General features: G+C 45.0%; 1 protein-coding gene across 1 annotated transcript in view; it reads left to right on the forward strand.

The window, feature by feature from the left end:
- Nucleotides 1-14,666, forward strand: part of PDE329 (calcium homeostasis regulator) — a 33,943-nt gene extending 19,277 nt beyond the window's left edge. Inside the window, exons 2-3 of the mRNA XM_086490647.1 lie at nucleotides 13,949-14,113; nucleotides 14,219-14,666. Coding sequence (XP_086346773.1) covers nucleotides 13,949-14,113; nucleotides 14,219-14,599 — 546 coding nt within the window. The 3' untranslated portion in view covers nucleotides 14,600-14,666. The remainder of the gene's footprint in view (nucleotides 1-13,948; nucleotides 14,114-14,218) is intronic.
- The last annotated feature ends 5,708 nt before the right edge of the window (nucleotides 14,667-20,374 follow it).

A 20,374-nucleotide genomic window follows, 5' to 3' on the forward strand; every position in this document is an offset into this window, starting at 1 on the left:
AAGCTCTGATACCAATGTAAGGTGCAGCGGAATGAATGTTTGAACTTGAGTGCTCCGAACTGTGCTCAAGGGTTCCTTTTACTTACGAAAGGGAGAGCCTTCCGTTCCTTTAGTGAGAGAGTGCAATGCACACAAACAAAGTGAATGGACATTGTGAATGGAAGTGCATGAGACTGAGAGATAGAGAGAGAAGAATACGACACCAGAGACGTTGTAAAACCCTCCTCCAAAGGCCCCACTCTCTATGGCGAGAGCGGTCTACTTATGATTGCACAAATCTCTACAATGCTTGGACTTGCCGACGATGTCGACGACGATGAGGACGACGACGAGACGGGCTGAAATCTGAAATGCTAATGGCTGAAATCTGCAAATCTTTATCTGTTGAATTCTAACTCTATGTCTATGACGACACGCTGAAAACGCAGATGCTGAAATCTGCGTTTTCTGGGCTGAACTGCAAACTTCGATGGATCCCACCGTGCGGCGAGGATCTGTTGCTGGAAGGTGAGATCTGCGAGGTTTGGGGGTTCTTCTGCGAGTGCTAAAGGCTGAAAACTGAAAACGCTGGGGTTTCTTGAGGTTCCGTCGCGGTGAATCTGCAAAACGCTGGGGTATGATGCAGATGCAAAAACGCTAGGGCTTAAAATCTGCTGCTGTCGCTAGTTGTTCTGCAAATGCAAAACGCCGGGGCTGATCTGTTGTGTCGTGATGACGCTGGGGCTGATCTGCTGTGCACAAAACGCCAAGGCTGATCTGATGCAAAAACGCTAGGTCTTCTGTGGAGAGAAAACACTAGGGCTACTGCAGGTGTTGGCCTTGCTGAGAAGTTGCCTGTTGAGCAAGATGCTCCTGCTGCCTCTTTTGCCAGAAAGTGCTAGCGATAGGTTTTTATTTATACCTACCTACTTTCCAACAAAAGTCACTTAAAAATAATAAGTGAAAAATGTCAAAAATAGGGAAAATAGGTCTATGCATTGTAAAAATGCTAGTGATGGGATCTGACTGGAATATGATGGTCACGCTGTGTGCAACTAGAGGATATGCATCTAATCTAAGTGTCTGGACATGCACGGTCTGCGAACAGACTCACAAAGGTGCCAGATCATTTCCTATTCTAGACTGACTTGATTGAACTGAACCCTGGTCATGTTGTAGCTTGTCCACGGACACATAGGGTTGGATGTGTCACGTGACATGTTCTCTCTTTTCTCTCTGTCATATCTCTCTTTCTTTCAGTTCAGTTCAGTTCTTTCAAGTGAAGTAAAGTGTCCCTTGTGTTTGTGTGCGGAGTACTAGATCCGAGCAAAATCCTTATTCTCTTCTGTTGCACCTGACATTGGTATCAGAGCTCTGTCCGTGCTTGGGCTTCGCGAACTCAAGGGAAGAACCAAAGAACTCCGAGAACCCAGGTACCCAAGAACCGAAAGAACCTCTCTCATTTTTTTTTTCCCTGAAGAATCTTTGAGGCCCGACCATGGACTTACCAGATCCCATCTTCATTGCCATGCCTTTGAAGGAAGATCGACATCGGATACACGAACACCCAGATCTTGAGTACCAAGATCTACTAGCCTCTTATGCAGATATGGAAGGAGTTGGAGACAGGATCCCTAACGTCTTCTGCATTTGCATTTGCATGTAGCGTGCATCCACTTGGGTCGACAAGAAACCCTTGGATTTTTCTCCGAGCACCCTTACCTTTCAGCTTCACCCGCAATGTTTTCACGTCAGGACTATTCGAGTGGTAGTGCTTGCTTGCAGGTAGAGTCAGTACGAAGGCTGGTATTTTGCGATAGTAGTTAGGGTACCTAGCAACTCATATGGTTGGTGTTTACATCGCAACAGTACCTACATCCGTAGTATCCACCCGTTTGGAGGAATTTGCAATTGTGATGCATCGACAACATCAGAAGCATTCATCAGTCAGCATCAAAAGTACAGATAGAAGTTCGGCAGCTGTGCCTCACTTTTAACAGGGGGGATGCCACGTGCGCACTTCACTTGCGCCACGTGGACACGCTTCTGCCATAGTCTAGTGTCAGTCTTAGGGTAGGACCTAGCCTGGCACTTTGTGAGCCTCTAGCAGGACGTGCATGCTGAGGCCGGTCATAGTTGCATACCCTCTCTTCCACAGTACAATCATTTTAGCATGAGCATTTTCCAAAGCATAGAACCCTTTTGTCCAAAGTACACAATATTTCACTTATTTTAATCAGCACTTTTGTTGGAAAAGTAGGTAGGGCAAATTGCTAAAGAGCTATAAAAGAAACCATTGGGCACTTAGTAGAAGCAGAAGAAGCAGGACACAGAAGGGCAGGCACCCGCAACAGAGCAGGCTGACACCCACAGGTCCGAGCGTTTTCTCAAGATCAGCCCAGCGTTTTCAGCCACTACCACCAGCGTTTTCAGTTCCAAGCCTTAGCCTCGCGAGAACCCACATCCTCTGGTTGCAGATCCTCGCGAGGTACCCCATCTAGTACCAGATCAGCCTAGCATTTTCAGAATTCAGCAGATCAGCCTAGCGTTTTGCAATCTCAGCCAGATCAGCCAGCGTTTTTGCATTTCAGCCCTAGCTCGGCGAAGCGGTTGCAGATCCAAGCCGCAGTACGTCACAATAGTAGATCCACGACAGAGCATTTAGCGTTTTCAGTTTTCAGCCTTGACACCATCATCATCGTCAACATCGTCATCGTGATCGCAAATCCCTATCTTGACGACAACACCTTCCTTGCCATCGTAGCAGATCCCGGACTTGACGATGGCATCATCGTCGTCATCGTCACAGTCTCCATCATCGTCATCGTCGTTGTCGACACCATTGTCGTCGTTGACATAGTCATCATCAAGTACCACAGCATCAGTACCCCTTAGCATCAACATCTCAACATCTAGTCATTGTAGTAGCATTTGTGCAAGAATAAAGAAAGTACTTGCTCTGGCAACAGAGCAGAGCAAGGGGGACCTTGAGGGTTCGGACCCAACATCCTTGTGTCGTCTCTTTTCTCTCTCTCGACTCTCTTTCTTTCAGTTCAGTGCAATTCAGTTCTTGAAGTAAAGTGTCCCTTGTGTTTGTGTGCAAAGTATTAGATCCGAGCAAAATCCTTATTCTCTTCCGCTGCACCTGACATCACGCGAGCGAGAGAGAGAGAGAGAGAGAGAGAGAGAGAGAGAGAGAGAGAGAGAGAGAGAGAGAGAGAGAGAGAGAGAGAGAGAGAGAGAGAGAGAGAGAGAGAGAGAAAATACCACTGGCACAACTTGTTTGGGATCTGGGAGAGTGGATGTGGCTGGGACATATTGCAGAGGAGACGATGTCATTTTTTGAGTATAGCGTGTGCATTGGTAGAGATATCATTCTTCACCACGTGAGTATCCGTCATCAACCACTCCAGCTATAACATTGGTTGGAGCAGAAGCTCTCTCATGCATTCATGTATCAATATTGGTCTTGCATTTGGAGCCTTCATGTCAGCCATGGTATTTCGTATTTCCTCTGGATGCTAACACATGCAGGTCTCCCGGTTGGGACGTGTGTTGCTCGGGCAGGACATGATCCTGCTTGTTAGTGTTGTTCGACACAGGTGGAGGAGACGCTCCACCATTGTTTCTGGATCTGCTCACATGCACATTATGTATGGTGTGCTGCTCGCTGACTTTTTTGTAGACTTGGGATTCAAGAGGGTTTTGTGATGTGGGGGGCCGTCACTGGAAGGATTCTAGTTGCTAATCCTTTATTAATTACTTAAACTCATGATTAAGACTTAAGGAACTTGAGCTGTACTCGGGAACAAGACTTAGAAGACTTTGTGTTGATTGATTGAATGAGTCCTGCAACTCAATACAATAGGCTCCTTATATAGGAGACAAAGAGACACAAAGTAAAAGACACGTCTCCTGGTGAAGTGACATGACTTTAGACGTAAAGACACATCCTTTCGGCCAAGAGCTGCAACCATTGGGCGAAGAGTCGCACCCGTAGAGCGAAGGGGTGTGACCAGTCGTCGAAGGAGTGTGGCTTTTGGCGAAGAGACACGTCTTTTGGGCGAAGGGGTGTGACCATCCAAGCGCAGGGGTTCTCCTTGGCATGGCACTTTGCGTATCTGCAACTAGGAGTGTAGGTAATACTGCAACATAGTAACAATCGTGACATTCCCTCCCTCTTTAAATAAAATCCAGGGTAGTTGTAGAAACTCTGGGAAGAAGGAAATGTATTGTTGTAGTGCTTCTGCATCCAAAGCTCTTTCTGTTAAGTCCCACGTCATGGCACTGTTATTAACCATAACTATTTTTTCAAACTGAAAACTGATCATATATGCAACTTGATGAGTGCCTTTGTCAAAGTCATTTGTAACTTCGGGCTTTGTTCAATAAAAGATTAAATTTGTATCTGCTTGGAGTGAAATTATTGGTAAACTGACTTGAGTTTTCTGTTGAGTGATGACCACTGGTTGGAAATCTGTAAGGTATTCTATCGGTTTGTCTCGAATAGTAAAATCCTCCTGAAGGGATGCCGTAGACTGAGACAGAGTAGTGTTTGGAGGTATATTGATCTGTAAAGGTTTATCAATAGAACAAGTTGTGTCCTAAGATTCATTTGCAGCGATTGAAGTTGTGCTGCAAGTTTTGCATTTGATTTATCCTCTGCACCGTTGAAGGCAAGGACTGGAGTCTTCAAGTTCGAAGAATTATCATTCACCATAGCATCTGGTATCTGTTTAGAGACAAAGACTGTATTCTGCAAGGGCGGTGCTGAGGCAACTTTTTCTGCCTGGATCACGGCCAAAGAATTGGTTATGTGCTCGTTAATTGTCACATAAGAACTGGAATCTTCTGAATCTTCAGCTTTCTCAACGGGTATTAAGGCTTCCAATTGACAAGGGGGAGGTTGAGGAAGTTGTTGCCTCTTTGACCTCTGAAGGATCGTCTTGCACAAGGAAAGGATCAATAAATCTTCGACTTTACCACCAGCAAATAAGAAAGACTTAAATGTAGTGCATGGCTCGCGAGGGGGAACTTGTCCAGCGTCGCGGCATTCACGATCGAGTACTTGACTAGGGTCGAATATATGGGCCACTAAGTAGTCCATCTTGATATCACTGATGATCCGTTGGAAGCTTCATATTACTGCTTTTGTTGCTGATGATTTGAATAAGAAGTTGGTTGCTTAGTATTGTAATATTTCCAAGAATATTCATGCTGAGACTTTTGCTGCTCGCACGAAGGTATTTTGTGTCTAGTTGTCTCTGAGGAACCATGCTTTGGGTGAGAAAATTTGAGTTTTGAAGCATTTGGTTTGAGTGGTTTTTCTTGGTCGACCATTGAAGCATCGGAAGAAGATGGCAGAGAAACTGCATGTGTAGTCCGAGAAGCAGTTGGGTGACCTCGTCTATGTACATCGAAGGCGTCGTCGGCCATGATGGCGAAAAGTTCCGCGCGTGCAGAGTGCACAAGAGGCCAGGGCGGGAGAGTGGGAGAGAGTGGAGCGCTGGCTACAAACGTTCTCTAGAAAGCATTGTTTGCTGCTGGTTTACGCTTTGGTTATTTTTTTATTTTTATTTTTTGTGAAAGGGTGTGTTTACTAGGGCCTTTATTCTGGGCAGCGAACTTAAATCAAGAGCATGGCCGGGTATTTTTTAAATGAAAACCTTGCGCTGATTTAAGTGACTTGCTGCCTTCGTAAAAACTGCCCAGCGTAAAGTGAAAAGGCCAGCATAAGAAGTCCAGTGTGGCTTGAAATTGCTGACGCTTGGAAATTTTGCTGCCGCTTGGTGGATTTGCTGCCCCTTGGTGAAGCATCGATTGGAGCATGTGACGCTTGGGAGAGGATCCGATGCGAGAAGTCTCCAGCGAAAGGGTACATTTCAGCCAGCGTTTCAGAATTTCCGTCAAAGGGTGCTCACACGAAGGGGTACTCAGATGAAAGAGTACGCACTCGAGCTTAAAAAGGCACATCTCTTTGAATAGACCCATGCAGTAGCACGAGCATGACCTGTACACTTACACATAGCCATGCTGTTGTCCCTTGTCTTGTGAATTATGTTTAACACGAGAACAAAAGTAAACTTAAATTACCTCATGCCGAGATGTGTGTATACCACCTTTCTTCTGCTTCCATGCAACTCCGGGAAGGGTGTCACAAAACGGGAGCGTACACGAGCACTTAGAAAATCTGAAAATTATAATTCTTTGAAAACATGAGAGAAGGGAGAAGATCGACACAATATTGGGGACCAGAAGATGGGCTGGTCCCCCCCCGTTAAGAGTATTCTTTTATTCAGGGAGAATTCTTATACAAGCACGAGAACCCGAGGAAACCCCTCCGTTCTGTAATCTTAGACCCGAGGGTCGTGCTTTCCCGTAAAGGGCTTGGACACAGGGCCGTTCCTCCCCGTAAGGGACTTTAGGCACGAAGCCGTGCTTTCTCGTAAGGGACTTAGGCGTGAAGCCGTACTTCCCGTGAAGGGCCTTAGGCGTGAAGCCGTACTTTCCCGTAAAGACGGGAGATTCCTGCAAAACAAACCACACAAAGCAACAATTCTCAAAGCGTATCAACACCTTATACCTGTCGCTTCTTGCTCGGAGAATCGACCTCCGTACTCAGTCGTCACACGAACACTTGCAGTTTTCGTTGCCAGACTCTGCTCCAGAATCCCAGCGTTGGTGCTTTTCTGCTGCTTCCGGCTCTTCCAAATTGAAACGCTGGCTACCCTTTTATAGGGTCTGACACCCGGCAGGAATAGGGATCCAAAAGCAGAGCTTGGCGCTCTTAGAGAGAGGAGAGAGAAAATCGCGTTTTCTAGAGAGAGGAGAGAGAGAGAGATCGCAAATCAGCCCCCTGCATAGCTATTAGCGTTGGCTTTTTTTATAAGGGCCTTGCTTGCTTTATTTTATTAATAAAGGCGCCGGTCACTTAAAAGTGACCGGTCACTTTATAAAATAAAGTATGAACCTGTTCAAACTTTAAAAACTCACTTAGTTAGTGAAAACAATGCTACATGGACACATTCCAGGCGTCCCCGGGTGCAGGACACGACACAGATGCAATGCAGACACAGACTCCTCGCAAGAAAACACCTGTCCTTCCGCGACTGTTCCTGCTTTTCGTAAAAAGCTTCATTGAATCCATCTTTATTCTTGTGCTTGCGTTCTTGCGCGTATTTTCTTACTCAGTTCGGATTTCCTCCTTAGCCTACGGGATGCCCCCTTACTGATGCACCCGTCACCCATCATGTGACGCATCAGGGGCACTCGTAACCCGGCCCTTTCCACCGAACTTACGGAAACTCCTTCGCGATGTTTACCGTCACCCATCAAATGACACATCAGAGTTGTCCATTCTTGATGGCAGTTCCTGTAGTTACAATCTTTTAACAGTTCTTAGTGCACATAATAAAATATCCTAAAAAGAGATTAATCATTAAAAATAAGAAAATAGTCCAATTAGCAACATCCCTCTGGCTTCTAAATAGTTGACTTCAACTGTAGTGCTTGGACATATACCTCCAGTATCTCGGGATAAGCTGCTAGTTCCTCCTGCGTCATCCACTGAGCATCTAGATTCGAGTAGTTCTTAAACTTAACCAAATACTTCCGTGTTATCTTTCCGGATTTGAGAGACCGCTCCTGATGACTTACTATCTGCTCCGGTTGGAGTATTTCTTCTGTTTCCTCAACCTCAGGAGTTTCCTCAGCACTAGGCTGGCTTGGAGGCGGTCCCACATACGGCCGGAGTAAAGTGACATGGAAAGCATTATGGATCTTCCAATTAGGCGGTAGCTCTAATCGGAAAGCGACATCATTCACTCGCTCAGTAATCTTAACGGCCCATAATAACGGGTAGAAAGTTTTACCACTTTCCCCTTATGAGACGCTTGTTTCTTAAGTCTTGCCTTCTCAAACTTGAGTAAGACTAACTGTCCGACTGTTAAGTCTAGATTCCTTCTGTGCTTGTCTGCAGCTTTCTTATGCTTTTCCTGAGAGCGTAGAATAGCTCTCCTCACTTGCCCGTAGGCGGTGTCCAAATCCCGGACAAACTCATCTGCTGCAAAGATCTTATCCTTAGTTAAAAGGATAGGTGGAAGCAAAGGCTTACCATAGAGAATCTCAAAAGGTGCTTTTCCCGTTGATGAGTGTATGGTATTGTTATACGCATACTCGACAAGAGGCAAATATTTCTCCCAGTCAGATTGCCGGTCTGACACATAAGCTTTTAACATATCCAATACGGTGGAATTGGCTATCTCACTTTGCCCGTCCGTTTGAGGATGGTAGGCAGATGAAAAATTCAGCTTTGTACCAAGATTATCCATCAAGGCACGCTAAAAATTTCCTGTCATGCGAGGATCTCGATCGCTCACAATAGACTTAGGCATTCCATGATGCTTAAAGATCTGTGCTAGAAAGACCCTAGCCATATGATCTGCTTTGATCGTTTTCTTGACTGGTATAAAGTGTGCTTGCTTGCTAAACCTGTCCACAATGGTCCAGATCGCGTCATTTCCAGTCTGAGTTCTAGGGAGATCCATGATGAAGTCCATGGCAATACTTTCCCAAGGTTCATTAGGCACAAGTAAAGGTTGTAGCAACCCAGGCGTCTTATGCCGATCATACTTCACTTTTTGGCAAACCAAGCATTCCCTGACATACTTATCAATGTCTGCTTTAAGGCTAGGCCAAAAGAAATATCTTTCCATTGCTAAGGTTGTAGGGAGAATACCCCGATGACCCGCATAAGGCGAAGCGTGTGCTTCATCCATAATCTTCTTTCTTAATGGTTCCGCCACACATATGGCCTGATGGTGGTAGAGATAACCGTCCCGAATGGAATAGGGAAACTCATTCTCCCCACGATGTAGCTTTCCCCAAATGGTGGAGAAGTCTGGATCATTCGGATACAAATCCGGTAGTGCTTCTAATTCTTGGTGATACACCGAAGTGATAGCGTTCACCCTTGGCCGCCCAGACAGTGCGTCTGCGACTACATTCTTACTCCCAGCCGTGTGAAGGATTTGGAAGTGAAACATAGACAAAAAGTTTTCCCACCTCATCTGCTTCTCAGATAGTTTCCTTTGCGTAAGAAAATACCGCAAACTCTGGTGATCAGTCTTGATCACAAGATCTGCTCCTAGAAGATAGTGCTTCCAGTTGGATAAGGCATGAATCACAGCCGAGAGTTCCTTTTCGTAGATTGATGCATGCAACTCTGCATCCTTAAGCCGTCTGCTTTCGTATGCCACTGCATGGCCTTCTTGGTTTAACACTGCTCCGATGCAATCGCCTGAAGCATCGCAGTGAACCTCAAATGGTTTCCTTAGGTCAGGCACTATCAAAATAGGTCCATGGCTTAGCAAGTACTTGAGCCGATCAAAAGCTCCTTGTTGTCTCGATCCCCATCTGAAAGGAATCTTCTTCTTTGTCAAATCATGAAGGGGTCCTGCTACATGAGCAAATCCTCGGACAAACCTTCGATAATATGAACATAATCCCAGAAAGCTACGTACATCATGTGCCGTAATTGGAATAGGCCAATCTTTAACCACTCGGATCTTGGCAGGATCCATACTCACTTGATTGTGAGAGACTATATGGCCGAGATAGTGTATCTCAGAGAGAAAGAACTCGCTCTTCTTTGCATTCACATGCAACTCATGCTTTCGCAATTCTTGAAACACTAAGTCCAAGTGCTTCCGATGTTCCTCTTATGACTTAGAGAAGATGAGTATGTCGTCAAAGAATACTCCCGTAAAAGCTCAATACGGGCTGAAAGTGTGGTCCATCATGCGATTGAACGTCGCAGGAGCATTGGTCAAGCCGAAAGGCATTACCAAAAATTCATATAGTCCAAAGGTTGTGCGGAAAGCAGTCTTATGGACATCCTCAGGGGCGATCCGTATCTGGTGATAACCCACTCTTTAAGTCTATGCGACTAAAGACACTTGCACCCTGCAACTTATCAAGTATATCATCAATCCGAGGGATCGGAAAGCGATTCTTGATCGTGATCTTGTTTAAAGACCTGTAGTCTATGCACATTCGAAACGTGCCATCTTTCTTCTGCACCAGTAGCACTGGAGAGCAGTAGGGTGAAGCACTGGGCCGTACTAACCCTTTCTCTTGAAGCTCGTTGACTTGCTTCAAAATTTCCTCTTGCTGAGCAAGACTTACCCGATAAGGGGGTTGATTGGGAGGCGAGCTACCCGGTATGAGATCTATGCGGTGATCTTCTGGGCGTACCGGAGGGAGTTCGTCAGGAAGTGTTTCCGTGAAACAATCCTTGTACTTTTCAATAAATTGAAGGACGCTTAATTTCCAGACTAGAGAGAGAGTCCCTACTAGTTTTATCCTTTGCAAAAATCAAGTAAGCAGAAACACACTTCTTCATTTCTTTCTTAAGGGAGATATGGCTTACAATTGGGAACTGCCAATCTCCTGCATCAGCTTGAATCTTTATTTTCTTACCCCCATGATCAAAAGTGAGGGTCTTTTCCACATAATCGGGAATAGGTGTCATGGGAAAGTGCCATGACATACCCAAGATGATATCACATCCCTCGATGGGTGCCATCAAAAATGATTCGCGGTCCTTGTACTCGCCAATTTGAAGATTGAGCTGTCCTTGCACGGGAGTTGCATTGGTTGTCAACCCCTCGAATGCCGATCCAGATGTAACCGGTGTGCCAAGCTGAGCCGGTGTAAGGCACAAACGTTTTGCAGTATCGAGGGAGATGAAGTTATCCGTGGATCCTGGATCATAAAGAATCAATACTCGCTGGTTGTTCAAAGACCCCCAGCCCTTCAGAAGTTGACGCTTCCCTTTCTCCGTTTCTGTGTTTCCTTGTACATCTGGAATTGAGTTCGAGCTTTGTCGTGCGGGTTCCTTGCTTGCTTTCTCTTGCCTCGTAGAGGCTTGTTCTTGCCGTTGCTGCTTTAGTGGGCAATCCGGTTTCATATGTCCTTTCTCGCCACAATAGAAGCATCTTCCTTCCTCTCTGAAAGTTTGAAGTTGAGTAGGAGAAAGATACTTAGTTCGCTTGCCAGGGCCCTCTGGCTTCTTAGAATGATCATCGTCTCTAGATGGAGGACGTTTTCTTCCTTGGTCCCCTTGGTCATCATAGACCCCTCTTTGTCTTGCACGGTAAGTGCTATGCTCCATCTTTCTGGGCGTCCCAGTTGAGTGCAAATCCTCAGCAATGATTGCTGACTCCATCATCCTTTGAAGAGTATCATGCGGATACACCTTCATACTTTTTCGAAGCTGTGGTTGGAGACCCACTTTGAACTTTCTTTTCTTTTCCTCGTCGGCAATCTTCATGAAGGGAGTGACCTTCAGAAGAACCGACCAATACTTGTCCACATAAGTCGTTACTCTTTCATGTTCCTTTTGGGAAAGCCAGTCCCATTCCGTATGTCCTGCTCGAAGTCAGGTGGAAGAAATTGTTCATAAAATTCAGATTTGAAGCTCTCCCAAGTTCTGGCCTGAGAACCTTCCAGAATCTTGGCTAACCACCAATTACTTGCCGTTTCCTTGAGGTGCATCCCCACATGGCGTAATTTGGATTTTTTTGTGAAGTGCCCATTGGTAAAGGCGACTTCAAACTGTCTGATGAAGGACAGTGCTTTGGAGATGTCTCTCCGTCTGTTGTAGGTTTCGAACTTGATGTCCTTGTCGCCTGATTTGAAGACTCTCATGCGATGTTGAGACTTGCGACCATGCTTCTTGAATCGAGGCTTATCTTTAGGTTGATGTAGGGTAGTGGCAGTAGTAGCTGCGTCCTTCTTCTGATGAGATGATCGAGAAGTAGAAGTATAATCAGGAGAATAAGATGGAGATGAGATAGAGATGTCCTTGCTCTCGTCTAGCAAAGAGAGCGCTTTTTCCCGGCCTTTCTTTGAAGTAGGCCGTGCATTTCGGTCCGAAGATCCTTTGTGCACCTTGGCACGTTCTTCTTCTCTTGCCTCCTGTGGTCTCACGCCAACAGTGTTGTCTGGATGCTTGGCGGCATCAGTTCCATTCGTTTTCTTCATTCCGCCCAAAAGCTTTTGGACGTCTGGCAACAGTAAGATTTGTTGCAACTCCGCAAGCTGAGCTTGCACTTGTTGAAGCTCCTCTTCAACGCTTCTCCCTTGGCTCGACATGGTTCTTCCCGTTCTTCCCGAAATCGTCCTTCTTGCAGAGAAAGAGAGGAATCCGAGCTCTGATACCACTATCACAAAACGGGAGCGTACACGAGCACTTAGAAAATCTGAAAATTATAATTCTTTGAAAACATGAGAGAAGGGAGAAGATCGACACAGTATTGGGGACCAGAAGATGGGCTGGTCCCCCCCCCCGTTAAGAGTATTCTTTTATTCAGGGAGAATTCTTATACAAGCACGAGAACCCGAGGAAACCCCTCCGTTTTGTAATCTTAGACCCGAAGGTCGTGCTTTCCCGTAAAGGGCTTGGGCACAGGGCTGTTCCTTCCCGTAAGGGACTTTAGGCGCGAAGCCGTGCTTTCCCGTAAGGGACTTAGGCGTCAAGCTGTACTTCCCGTGAAGGGCCTTAGGCGTGAAGCCGTACTTTCCCGTAAAGACGGGAGATTCCTGCAAAACAAACCACACAAAGCAACAATTCTCAAAGCGTATCAACACCTTATACCTGTCGCTTCTTGCTCGGAGAATCGACCTCCGTACTCAGTCGTCACACGAACACTTGCAGTTTTCGTTGCCAGACTCTGCTCCAGAATCCCAGCCCTGGTGCTTTTCTGCTGCTTCCGGCTCTTCCAAATTGAAACGCTGGCTACCCTTTTATAGGGTTTGACACCCGGCAGGAATAGGGATCCAAAAGCAGAGCTTGGCGCTCCTAGAGAGAGGAGAGAGAAAATCGCGTTTTCTAGAGAGAGGAGAGAGGAGACATCAGTTTCTTCGACCTTGGGCGCGTACTACAGTTTTTTTCAGTATGGATAGAGCATGATCACGTGGCATTATGCCCCTCCACGGTGGTTTATTCATCATTCTTCTTGATTTCCACCTTGATGTACGTAAAGCCCTGCCATTGATCATCCACAATTTGTACTTCTTCTAGAAGACAGGCTCTCTTGAGCATCTCCAGAAGTCTCTGTGTACTTAGTATATAGCAACTGTTCTTGAGAGAGAGAGAGAGAGAGAGAGTACATTCTAAGTGCGGCTCCACAGCTCCTTCAGGATACCCTCACTGCCATTAGCTGGACATCATTCATACCCTGATTTGGCAGTGGGATTCTTCCTCAGGTACATCTCGAGCAATCGAGGCTCGCCGATTTGCCTTCCTTAGGCGTTGGGCACGATCCCCACTCTTCTTCACACTTACAGGTGGCCAGATTACGTGGCATTATACCCCTCCTCGGTGGTTTCTCCTCCACTCATCACACCGACCACCATGAGATTGTTCTAGTCGAGTTGTCACTATAGTGGCTCTCCTCCTTACATTCAGCTTGTACACCCCACGTGATAGGCTATTTTGGCATCCGTTGGGGATTATATTGTACTCAGTAATATACAGCCCTGACTTTTTCCGAGAGAGAGAGAGAGAGAGAGAGAGAGAGAGAGAGAGCACAAACGAACATTTAAGAGAAATCATCTAAACCCAATTTTGTGACGTTCAATGTTCAGTGTGAACTCATAAACTAATGGCTGTGGAAAGTATGTCTTCCATGCTTTCTATCTGATGATTGTCATAGGTTTCTTTCTCTTGAAAGGGATTGCTTTCTACACACACAATATATATTGTGTATGTCATTGTTCACAATACTTATTTGAAGTTATTTCAGCCTTATTATCCAATTATGCAGGGTCATGTTGTGGCATTGGCGCACACATGCATCACCCTTTTTGTCTCTGGATATATGTTTGCTAATCTCAATGTGGAGTTGAATAATGGGCATGCAGCAGTTTTTGGAAAGGCTTACTTATTGTTTTCATCTATCTGTAGGCAGCAAGGCCTCAATATGTGCTGCTTTGGTGCTGGGCAGCAGCTTTAGGTGCAGGTTTGCTGAAGAGTGAAGATATGATGAAGGGTGCGAACCGGCTACGTGCTACTTTTGACATATTCTATGAAGAAGAAATTCTCAATCTCTTGATGGATGAGGCGATGAAGGTGACCCGCACTTCATTTGGATTGAGCATTGTGTCTACCTGAAACCTCTTCATTCCGTCAGTGGTATCTTTTCCCTTCTCATGAGATGTTATATTGGCTGTGCAGAAACGTCAAAAGTCCAAGTCTGCTGTACCATTTGTTCCTTATGAAGCTAGGGCAGAAAAAGCATTGGAGGCAATCTGTAAGTGTTGCATCGGCAAACAGGACATTGACGAGGAAGATGCCGAGCTACTAATATGTATGTTGCAAGGCATCTTCCCTGCAGGAGACAAAGCAGAGATAGAGAGGTCCGTGAGATGCAAAGTTCGCCCAGTGGAAGATGAGTTGTCTGAAAGCTCAGATGAAGAAAAGGACACAGACGCTGATATTGATGAAACTAATTCGGCAGTTTCTCCTTTAGCAGGAGAACGCCTTGAGTTGCTTAACGAGCAGCAAGGCATGCTAAATACTCTTCCACGTGAAGAAAAATCAAGCACCCATGTGTAAAGTTTTAGTGTAAAATTTATGTAAATCACTTTATTACATGCTTATTATCTCATGTTTCTCTTGCTTTTGTGTGGCCTGATGGGTAGCTTTTGACAAAATTTAGGTTCCGTCCAGATTGACATTTTCTGTATGAGAGGCTTTGCAAATGAATTTTGGTCCAGAAAGAAGCCATAATTGTGAACCCACTGACAGCAGTTTTCCACTTTTGAGCTTGCTTCATGGAACAATTACAAATTAAGAATCTGGTTCTTGCTGACTTGGGAACCAGCTTTCTGCTGCATGTATGTGTACTTGATTTGGCATCTTCCTCTCGACTCTTTCTGCCTGGCTTCAAGGAACATTTGAGCGTTGTTTTGTTGTTCATGGGACGGTGTCAGATTTCTCGGAGTGAGTGAAGGCGTGCCTATCACAGTTCTTTCCAGAGGAGTATGCCTCCCTGCCTCAATGACTCCTCTATTACCTTGGAGGGACTCTTTACCATAGTGATGGTGTTTATAGAAAAAGCCCACCAATTTCCCCCTAGTAATGATTGTAAACATGATGGCATCTGAGGCTTGACGTGCATGCATGAAATGGGGTTTGTCCTTCGGTTATGGGAAGGGCCTGCTGCAAATTCTCAGGTTGCTCTTGAGATGTATCAAGGAACTGGCTCAGGGTGTTGCTTGGGCTGACAACTTGCACATAGTTTATGCTCTTTTACTCACTAGATTTTGTGCCCCTTTTGTTTGCTCGAAGCGGATAATCACGCTGATGATGAGGGTCATCCTCAAAAATTCCGAAATACTTGAAAAATGGAGCCATTTATCCAAAATTACGGCACGCGTATCCGGGAAATCTTTAAAATGTTAGTGATGTTTTGGGAATTTCCACAGAAAAGAAGGGGAATAGCATTTGAAGAAAAGCAAGTGCCATTTGATCATTCTAGGAATCCCTCAGCTAACGTCCAAGTTCACATGGCCTTTGGCCACCAAAAGGGACATGAATTCATCCCAAGTCTCCCTGAGAGGAAGCAAGGGGGATTGAAAACAAAAACAATCATCCTAATTTTTAAGAACAGAGATTCAGTGTGTACCAAAGAGTGAAAGCATGCTGATAAGAGCCATATAAAAATTGACACAAACAAGAGAAAAATATTGCATGGGAATTTAATCTTAAGTAGAGTTTTCACTTTCCATGAAGGTGTGAGTAGACAACTTAAGAATCTTTTGCAGCGTTATAAGACCATTTTACTGACTTTTGGGCAAAATTTTGTCCGAGGAAAGCCGAGTTTGTTTCCTTATTTTGGTGTGTAGACACACTTAGGACCACTATGGCACATCTGTCCCTAAGAGTTTTTTCCATTGTGCATTGTACATTCATCCCATCATTGTAGGGCTAACTTATCTTTGTATTTTCACATCAAGTAATACTACTACTTGTGTGTGCCATTGAGAGTCTCCTCCAAGTTTTGTGTGTGCATTCTTTTAATCTTACCTTATTTGAGCTACTTTCAACCTCCATTTCAACTACACAACAACATTAGAGTTTGCGTCCATTGTAAAATTTACTGGACACTAGATTTGTGCAAAATAGACACTAGTATACTTCGATTGTGCAATAAAGAACAAGTTGGTTTTGTGAATTTTCTTCTCTATTTTGGTAACTTTTACATCAGGTGCAAGCATTGCCATGGTTGACAACAATGGATAGAGACAACTATCATTGTGGATATACATAATGCAATATCTCTTGGTTTCAAAGGAGTTGTGAAATATTGTGCATAGACATGGTCTATGCCCGACTTCTATGTGATTATAGTTTCAACCTTGCTTTTTTTCTATACTATGAGGTGTTTTTCCTTTGTCATTGTCTATAAGCCCATCATTATAGGGCCAACTCATCTTTGCAGTTGCATACTAAGTAATCAAACTTTCCATAGTGTGTGCCTTTGAGTTTTCTTTGCCGAGATTTTTGTGCACATTTGTGCAACCCCATATACAACACTCGAACTACATGCTTCAACATCTTGACCATTGTTGTTAGCATCCCTTTCTTTGTTTTCTTAGATCTAGTTGATCTTTATAGAACTTGAATAGAGGGAGAGGGAGAGGGAGAAGAGGAGAGTTGACACAAAGGGAAAAGTTTTGCTTCCAGATGCATTGGCACCTTCCATTATTTCTTTATTATTGATGGTTCACAGAGTACAATGTTCAAGGGTTCTCTCTCTCTAAAGCAGGTGAGTGCCTTTCCTCTAAGGTCTCTTACGATAGTTTCCTACAATGTTAAAATTCTCTTCTTCTTCTTCTTCTCTCTTCATCTGCAATAGCAACCTCCATGGCTTCTAGTTCTCTACATCCATCTCCTCTTGCTCTTCTTGATCATCAACTCAAGTTTCCTCCTCTGTACAAAGGCTCCTCATCATCAAAGGATGGAGGAATGCCTAGCTATGGCCATGATGAGGAAGCCTAAAAGACATTTGGCCCAACTAAGGAAAAGGTGCCGTCTTTAGCTACAAAATGATTACTACGTTAGCATAGGACCCAAAAACCTAATTCTGCCCTCTCGTTCGTCCACGTGCTTTTAGTTTTGAATGTTGCTTTTCTTGCGCCGTTCTGAAGGTCCGCACAGGCCTCCCTCAACAATTCACCAGTGCGCCATCCCTCTCATCATGTGCAGTGCGCCATTCCTCTCATCACCAGAACGTTGCTTTTCTTGCGCCGTTCTGAAGGTTTGCATCGGCCTCCCTCAACAATTCACCGGTGCGCCATCCCTCTCATCACGTGGCTTTTCGTTTTCTTGCGCCGTTCTGAAGGTCCGCACATTTGTGAGCAAGCATGGGCCTCCCTCAACAATTCACCAGTGCACCATTCCCTCATCACCAACCACCTCGTGCGTGTCATAGCTCAGCATGGCAAATGCAAAGAGATGGCATCTCTCCAGATGCAATCACCTATGCTTGCATTTTGAAGGCCTGTGGCACTATGCAACATGCTGATTTGCAGGATTTGCGGGACATGGCCTTACAGGCAGGAAGCTTTTGGGTTGTTTTCAACATCTGAGAAGAGAGGGCATCTCTCGAGATGCAATCATCTATGCTTTCATGCTTGACACTACCTTGCTTGACTGCTCGACATGTATGGCAAATGTGGTCTACCTTAGAAAGAAAACATGCTTGAGGAGCTTCTTGTTCGAAATGTCGTCTCTTGGAGTGTATTGATTGCGAGATATGCCCAACAGGACAGGCCCACGAAGCTCCAGGCTATTTTCAGCAGATGCAAAGAGATGGCATCTCTCCAGATGCAATCACTTACGTACACTAGCATCTAAAAATCATGCGGCATTACCCACGATGCAAGGAATCCATGATGATATTTTTAGTCAAAGGTTGTTGCTTGCTGGACATGTATGCCAAATACTTAAGATGACTCAGAAAAGTGCTTGACGAGCTTCATGTTCGGAATGTTGTTCCTTCGAACACACTGATTGTGGGATATGCTCGATAAGGACAACTGTGGACTGTTTTCACCTGATGGAAATAGATGGCATCTCTCCAGATGCAATCACCTACGCTTGCATTTTGAAGGCATGTGGCACTATGCAAGACACTGATTGTGCAGGACTTGCCCAACAAGGGCCGTCAGGGCCTTACAGGGCAGGAAGATTTGGGTTGTTTGCAACATCTGAGAGGAGAGGGCATCTCTCGAGATGCAATCACCTACGCTTTCGTGCTTGACACGAACTTGGTCGACTGGTCGACATGTATGGCAAATGTGGTCTGCCTCAGAAAGAAAACACGCTGGAGGAGCTTCTTGTTTGAAATTGTCGTCTCTTGGAGTGTATTGATTGCGAGATATGCCCAACAGTACAGGGCCAAGAAGCTCTAGGCTATTTTCAGCAGATGCAAAGAGATGGCATCTCTCTAGATGCAATCACTTACGTATACTAGCATCTAAAAATCATGCGGCATTACCCAAGATGCAAGGAATCCATGATGATATTTTTAGTCAAAGGTTGCTTGGTGGACATGTATACTTAAGATGACTTAGAAAAGTGCTTGGCGAGCTTCATGTCCGGAATGTGGTTCGTTCGAACACACTGATTGCGGGGTATGCTCAATAAGGACAACTGTGGGCTGTTTTCACCTAATGCAAAGAGATGACATCTCTCCAGATGCAATCACCTATGCTTGCCGGTCCTTGTTGGGCAAATCCTGCACAATCAGCGTCTTGCATAGTGCGACATGCCTTAGAGAGGGCATCTCTCGAGATGCAATCACCTACACTTTCGTGCTTGACACTAACTTGGTCGACTGGTCGACATGTATGGCAAATGTGGTCTACCTCAGAAAGAAAACATGCTTGAGGAGCTTCTTGTTCGAAATGTCGTCTCTTGGAGTGTATTGATTGCGAGATATGCCCAACAGGACAGGGCCAGGAAGCTCCAGGCTATTTTCAGCAGATGCAAAGAGATGGCATCTCTCTAGATGCAATCACTTGCGTACACTAGCATCTAAAAATCATGCGGCATTACCCACGATGCAAGGAATCCATGATGATATTTTTAGTCAAAGGTTGTTGCTTGGTGGACATGTATGCCATGATACTTAAGATGACTTAGAAAAGTGCTTTACGAGCTTCATGTTCGGAATGTTGTTCCTTCGAACACACTAATTGTGGGATATGCTCGATAAGGACAATTGTGGGCTGTTTTCACCTGATGCAAATAGATGGCATCTCTCCAGATGCAATCACCTATGCTTGCATTTTGAAGGCATGTGGCACTATGCAAGAAGCTGATTGTGCAGGATTTGCGCAACAAGGGCCGGCAGGGCCTTACAAGGCAGGAAGTTTTGGGTTGTTTTCAACATCTAAGAAGAGAGGGCATCTCTCGAGATGCAATCACCTACGCTTTCGTGCTTGACACTAACTTGGTCGATTGGTCGACATGTATGGCAAATGTGGTCTGCCTCAGAAAGAAAACATGCTTGAGGAGCTTCTTGTTCAAAATGTCGTCTCTTGGAGTGTATTGATTGCGAGATATGCCCAACAGGACAGGGCCAGGAAGCTCCAGGCTATTTTCAGCAGATGCAAAGAGATGGCATCTCTCCAGATGCAATCACTTGCGTACACTAGCATCTAAAAATCATGCGGCATTACCCACGATGCAAGGAATCCATGATGATATTTTTAGTCAAAGGTTGTTGCTTGGTGGACATGTATGCCATGATACTTAAGATGACTTAGAAAAGTGCTTTACGAGCTTCATGTTCGGAATGTTGTTCCTTCGAACACACTAATTGTGGGATATGCTCGATAAGGACAATTGTGGGCTGTTTTCACCTGATGCAAATAGATGGCATCTCTCCAGATGCAATCACCTATGCTTGCATTTTGAAGGCATGTGGCACTATGCAAGACGCTGATTGTGCAGGATTTGCCCAACGAGGGCCGACAGGGACTTAAAGGGCAGGAAGCTTTGGGTTGTTTGCAACATCTGAGAAGAGAGGACATCTCTTGAGATGCAATCACCTACGCTTTCGTGCTTGACACTAACTTGGTCGATTGGTCGACATGTATGGCAAATCTGGTCTGCCTCGGAAAGAAAACGTCTCTTGGAGTGTATTGATTGCGAGATATGCCCAACAAGATAGGGCCAGGAAGCTCCAGGCAATTTTTAGTAGATGCAAAGAGATGGCATCTCTCCAGATGCAATCACTTACGTACACTAGCATCTAAAAATCATGAGGCATTACCCAAGATGCAAGGAATCCATGATGATATTTTTAGTCAAAGGTTG

Source organism: Adiantum capillus-veneris, chromosome 19, assembly GCF_014529385.1.
Source record: "Adiantum capillus-veneris isolate H3 chromosome 19, ASM1452938v2, whole genome shotgun sequence".
NCBI classification, from domain to species: Eukaryota; Viridiplantae; Streptophyta; class Polypodiopsida; order Polypodiales; family Pteridaceae; genus Adiantum; species Adiantum capillus-veneris.